The following is a 5404-nucleotide window of genomic DNA, read 5'->3' as shown; positions in this document are numbered from 1 at the left end:
TGTTATTGACATTACTATATTGTATTGTCATCGGAACTGAAGGTGTGTACCAAATTTCAGATCAATCTGGCAACAGGAAGGTACTTAAATTTCATTTTCTAATTTTGACCCTAGGGTGACCTAAATAAAACAGTTTAAAAAGGAGATTAGTGATCTGGTTGCTCGAAGAGTTTAGAAGTTAGTGGTATTTGTTGGGTATTATTATTTATTACAGAAGTTATGTTTTTGGTCGTTTCATAATTTATTTATTTATTCTGTTATTGATTGTGCTGTTATTTATTTCATTATTTATTTTGCCATTGGTTCATTATTTATTTTGATATTTATTTACTTACTTATTTATTAAGTGTATATTTATTTCGTGCAAATTTATCTATTTATTTATTGCAATTATTTATTAGTAAATTTATTGTGTTGTTGTGGTATTAGGTTTTAAAAAATGTATATATAAAATTTATAAACATGCCAAGAGAAACAAATACTGGGGATAGGCACGACCACCAATTAAGGTCGATGGGTCCTCCCGGAATCGAGGAAGACGCGCTTTGGTCTACGGATGTAGAGGGTGCTGCAGGGGGAGAGCGCGTATCGATGGCTGGAGGGTTGTTGAGGACGCCAGTGGAGCGATTTCGGGAACGGATCCGGGATGTTGATCCCGCCAAACAGAAGGATTCCCGGAAACACTTGAATTTTGCCGACGTGGGTCTGGTCGCAGAGCAACTCCTCGAGCTGGGCGACGAGAACTCGGCCAAAGCACGGCTCGGTTTGGAGGAGAAGTCCGCGACGAACTTGGCGGTAGCACAGGCGGCAGAGACCTATCGGAAGGCGCAGGAGGCCGGAGTCAGCCAGTCGTTGAGAGAGGAAATCCGGAGCGGTTTCCTCGAGATGATGAAGCTCCTCAACGATGTGATCAGGCCAGAAAATCCTCTGCCTCTTCCGGCGACACAGCAGCAAGGGGATCGGCAGCAACAACCAGCGCAGCAGAAGCAGGGTGCCATCCCGAAAGGATACAGACCATGTCGGCCACCTCCATTGGTCCCACCGAAGCCGCAGCGAAGGACCTACACATCGTCGGATTGGGCCAGCAGCAGTCCAGGTCTTCCTCTGGAGGCCGAGCAGCACAGACGGCAGGACGTATGCCAACGTGGGCATTGGGTGCAGCAGTCGGTATCAAAAAGTGGACCGCTGGAACGTGTCGTTCGGCAGGGATGACGAGCGGATTTCCGTGGAGGACTTCGTCTTTCGGATAGAGTTCCTGCAGCGGCAGCATCAGTGTCCATGGCATGAGGTTTTGAGGCACTTCCACGTATTTCTCATCGGTCGTGCCAAGGTGTGGTACTGGATCCACGTGCGACAGTCCAGAGTCGACAGTTGGCTGCAGCTGCGCCGAGCCCTTATAGACCGATTTAGAGGGCACCAGACCGAGCATGACCGGATGCACGAGCTCCTGCAGCGGGAACAGCAGCCGGGCGAGACGGTGGAGGACTTCATCCACTGTATGCAGCAGCTCGCCTCACGCCTAAAAAAACCAATGCCGGAGCGGCAGTTGGTGAAGGTGGTTAAAAAAGGCTTAAGGGATGGCGTTGCGCGCTTTGTCTTCGCGATGGAAATATTTACCGTGGACGAATTGCGGCAGGAGTGCATAGAGGTGGAACGCAGTTTCGGTCGCCGAAGACGCACCTCGTACCAGCCACCATTGCGTCATCCGGCAGGGGATAGACCCCGAGTGGCCGAAGCGTGCGTACCGGAGCCTCAGGAAGATTCCTTCGACGTGGATGAATTGCGTGGACGACCCCGAAATCCATTCCGGACGGATTGCTGGAACTGCGGTGCCGCTGATCCCGGATTCCGTGATTGCGAGACCGTGGATCGCAAGCTGTTTTGCTACAGATGTGGCCGACCAGACACTGTCTTACCAAAGTGTCCCGACCGGAAAACGGCAGACTGGGCGATCCGAAGGCAGGAGGGAATCGTCCAGAGAGGAATCCTGCGAAGTAGTGCCTAAGGAGAACAAATTAGTTAGCCCACCTAGTAGCTTTAAGATCGACTTAAGATACTTACCAGCTGAGGAGAGGATGCGTCGCCATCTGGAAGCTCGAAACCGAATTTTCGCAGAGCACCAGCTTAGCGGCATGCGAATGTTTTCTCGCAGGGTCCAGAAGGCAAGGGAACGATTTAAGATCCGGAAAACCCGACGATGAGAAGTGGTGGCGGCAGTAAAACGCGTTGACTCACGTGATCCTCGACCTTTCGCGAACCTCAAGGTTTTTGGCCAGCCAATCACCGGCTTGCTGGACACGGGTGCCAGTGTCAACTTGCTAGGCAAAGGTTGCAGAGGTCGTGTAGAGGCGTTGGGCGTGGCTGTCCAGCCCTATTTGTCGAAGGTGACGACGGCTGCTGGAGAAGATCGGTCGATTATCGGACGAGTTGAGCTGCCTGTGGAGTACAAGAGGATGAGCAAGGTGATAACATTTTATCTCTGCCCATACCTAGAACAGGAAGCGTACTTTGGAGTCGATTTTTGGCGAACGTTTGGTCTTGCTCCAGCAGTCGTAGGAGTGGCCGTACCCAGCGGTGGAAAGAAAGCGGAGGAAATCCATGCCAGGCAGATGGAGCACTACGCCGAACAGGAAGACGAGGACGAGACGAAGGAGGATCCCGAGTCATGGAGCCTTTCTGTGGAGGAGAAGGAGGCTTTAGAGAAAGTCAAAGGGGAGTTTCTTAACTTCGAGCGAGACGGTCTTGGCACTACCAGCCTGGAGCGACACTCCATCGAATTGGTTGAAGGAGCCCGAGTGTTCAAGGACCGGCCCTATCCCATGTCTCCAGCGAAGCAGAAAGTGGTCGAGGACGAGATCGACAAGATGCTCGAGCTGGGAGTCATCGAGGAGAGTAAGAGCCCCTGGAGTAATCGCACGACGGTAGTTTCGAAGCCAGGAAAGGATCGATTTTGTCTGGATGCCAGGAAGCTCAATGCTTTGACCGTGAAGGACGCATATCCCCTGCCCAGTAATGATGGCATCACTGCTTAGCCCCGCTAGGGAGGTTCTGCTTAACATCCTCCAAAGTTGTGAGAGACTCGTAGCGAGCCTAGTACGCGACCGGTGCCCAAAAGACTCGGCAAGGCAGAGGACGCACGACAGGCGTGCCGCCGTAGAGTCGACGTGGGAGCCACTATCGGCGTCACCGAGGGCATCATCTTCATCAGCGAGCCGAACCAGAAATCGAACAACCAATTATAAATCTACATGCAATAAACCCAACACGTATTCTAAAGTCTAACATACTTCTGCGTTCTTCTTTGGTTTCGGGGTCACGCTACAATAAATTTGGTGGGACGAACACACAAACTCAGCTGAGCTAGCCGCGCGTTTTACGCAGCGAGCAGAAAGTAAAAAAGCAGTTTGTTACATCTGGCGCCCAAGCGTGATACTCGTACCAAAAGAAACCAGAAATAGATTGAGAATGGGGAAGTCCTGGTAATACAACCTTAAAAAGGACGATTTCCCGGCGATCGCAAGCGCCCTAGGCATCGAGCTAGAGGGCCTTGTAGAGGACATGAGGCGGACACTGGCCGAATTCATCGACCATTCCGGGCATGATCCTGATGCGCTAGCAATTCTGGCGGCCCTGGAAAGGGACTACGCCAAGTACCCGTCGGTCGGCCTGAAAGTCACCGGAGCCGAGGGCCTGGTGCGCAGCCTGGACGTGAGCAGCATGCAGAACGCCAGCAGGAGTAACAGCCGCGACCGACGGGAAAACAGCAGAGAGAGGAAGAGCGACAACCGCGAATAACGTGCGGAGAATGGCAGACCCGGTCAGGATTATGCCAAGATCGCAAAACAAGTCAGGGAGTGGAGTCCCGTTACGACGGGAATGAGAAGCCCCTGGAGTTCCTCGAACAAGTGGAGTGGTCGGCGATGACATACGGGCTAGACATAAACCAAATTCCGAGGGCGATGCCGGAGCTCCTTCAGGGTAGAGCGCTCAAATGGTTCATCGCTAACAACAGGTTCTGGGAGACCTGGGGCGGATTTAGCCAGAGCTTCCAGGAGTTCTTCTTGCCCAGGGGATTCATGAACAAACTCGCAGATTAAGTCAGGCAGAGGAAGCAAAACTACGGTGAAAGTTCAAGGACTACATGGTAGACATGCAGACATTGATGCGACCCCTGGGTTTGAACAAGGACGAGATCTTGGAGCGGATTAAAGAAAACAGCACCCCAGCATTACGGCTGTTTATCCGCCCCTACAGGTGCCAGAACCTGGATACCCTGATGGCATTAGCGGACGAATTTGAGGAGCTCGACCAACAGAGGGAGCGGTTCGAGCAAGAAAACATCCCAAAAGCCCGATACCATGCGCCGGCCATGAGGAGGGAACCAGCAGCAACGTGCAGGCGCTGTCAAGAGGAGCCAGACGAGCGTAACGCACGGCCGGGATACATAAGTAATCCATCCCAGGCATGCCGGAGATGCGGAAGCCAAGACCACTGGGCCAAAGAATGCCGCAATAGAAGAATCGCATTCTGTTGGAGATGCGGAAGAATAGGCGTCACGAACGGCGAATGCTGCGCACGAGCGGGAAACGCCAAGCGACCTCAGCCACCGAAGGGCGGCCAGGGATCGCAAGGAGCTGCCTCTCGAAACTAATGGGCGATCTGAAGGCGGAAGAGATGCAGCTGTCCGCCACAGTGCTCATTAACCAACGAAAAGTGAAGGCCACGGTGGACACTGGCGCCACGGCAAGCTTTATAAGCGAAGAGTTGGCGGACAGGCTGCAGGCCGCCGGTAAGGTCGTACCAACGAGAAGGCAGGTGCGCATGGCAGACGGAAGATGCGGGAGCATCCAATCACAGCTGGAGATAGTGGTTGGTCTCGGGACGAGAAAGGTGTTGATGCAGTTATTAATCCTCCCAAGAGTGATAGACGCCCTAGTGTTGGGCTGGGATTTCCTCTCAAAAATGCGCAGGACTCGAGGTGGCGATACCAGCAAGAAAGCGCAGACTAGGAATGCTGGAAGAAAAACTGTCGGTGGCAGTTGTAGAAACACCGGAATCGTTTTCGGAAGAGGACATCGCCAAATTCCTGAAGGAGGAGCTGAAAGCTCTAGAAGAGTCAAGCGGAGCATCAACCATAGCCGTCCACAAGATCACGATGAAGGATGACCAGCCAGTGAAGCAGCGGTACTACCGAAAAAACCCCAAAATGCAGGGGGAAATAAACGAAAAGGTAGACGAGCTGCTGGGAAAAGGATGCACCGAGCCGTCAAGAAGCCCGTACAGCTCTCCAATAGTCATGGTAAAGAATAAGACGGGAAAATGGAGGCTGTGCGTAGATTTCCGACAAATAAACGCAAAGTCGGTAAAGGATGCGTACCCAATGCCTATGATCAATTACATCCTG

General features: G+C 52.3%; 1 protein-coding gene across 1 annotated transcript; it reads left to right on the top strand.

The window, feature by feature from the left end:
* Window positions 1–462: 462 nt before the first annotated feature.
* LOC122320580 lies at window positions 463–3032 on the top strand. Its single transcript, XM_043208773.1, has 3 exons — window positions 463–1192; window positions 1251–1994; window positions 2206–3032. The coding sequence occupies exons 1-3, from the start codon at window positions 463–465 to the stop codon at window positions 3030–3032; spliced, it is 2301 nt and encodes a 766-aa protein (XP_043064708.1).
* The last annotated feature ends 2372 nt before the right edge of the window (window positions 3033–5404 follow it).

This window comes from Drosophila ficusphila, unplaced genomic scaffold, assembly GCF_018152265.1.
Source record: "Drosophila ficusphila isolate 14025-0441.05 unplaced genomic scaffold, ASM1815226v1 contig_636, whole genome shotgun sequence".
Taxonomy (NCBI): Eukaryota; Metazoa; Arthropoda; class Insecta; order Diptera; family Drosophilidae; genus Drosophila; species Drosophila ficusphila.
The sequence above is the reverse complement of the archived record's forward strand: the minus strand, read 5'-3'. Positions and strand labels throughout refer to the sequence as shown.

Bases quoted from the DNA above. Each gene is read 5' to 3' on its own strand.
- LOC122320580 (XM_043208773.1), top strand. From the start codon at position 463: ATGCCAAGAGAAACAAATACTGGGGATAGGCACGACCACCAATTAAGG. The intron at 1,193-1,250 runs GTGTCGTTCGGC...TCTTTCGGATAG, and splicing joins AAAAAGTGGACCGCTGGAAC to AGTTCCTGCAGCGGCAGCAT. The intron at 1,995-2,205 runs GTAGTGCCTAAG...GACGATGAGAAG, and splicing joins CCAGAGAGGAATCCTGCGAA to TGGTGGCGGCAGTAAAACGC.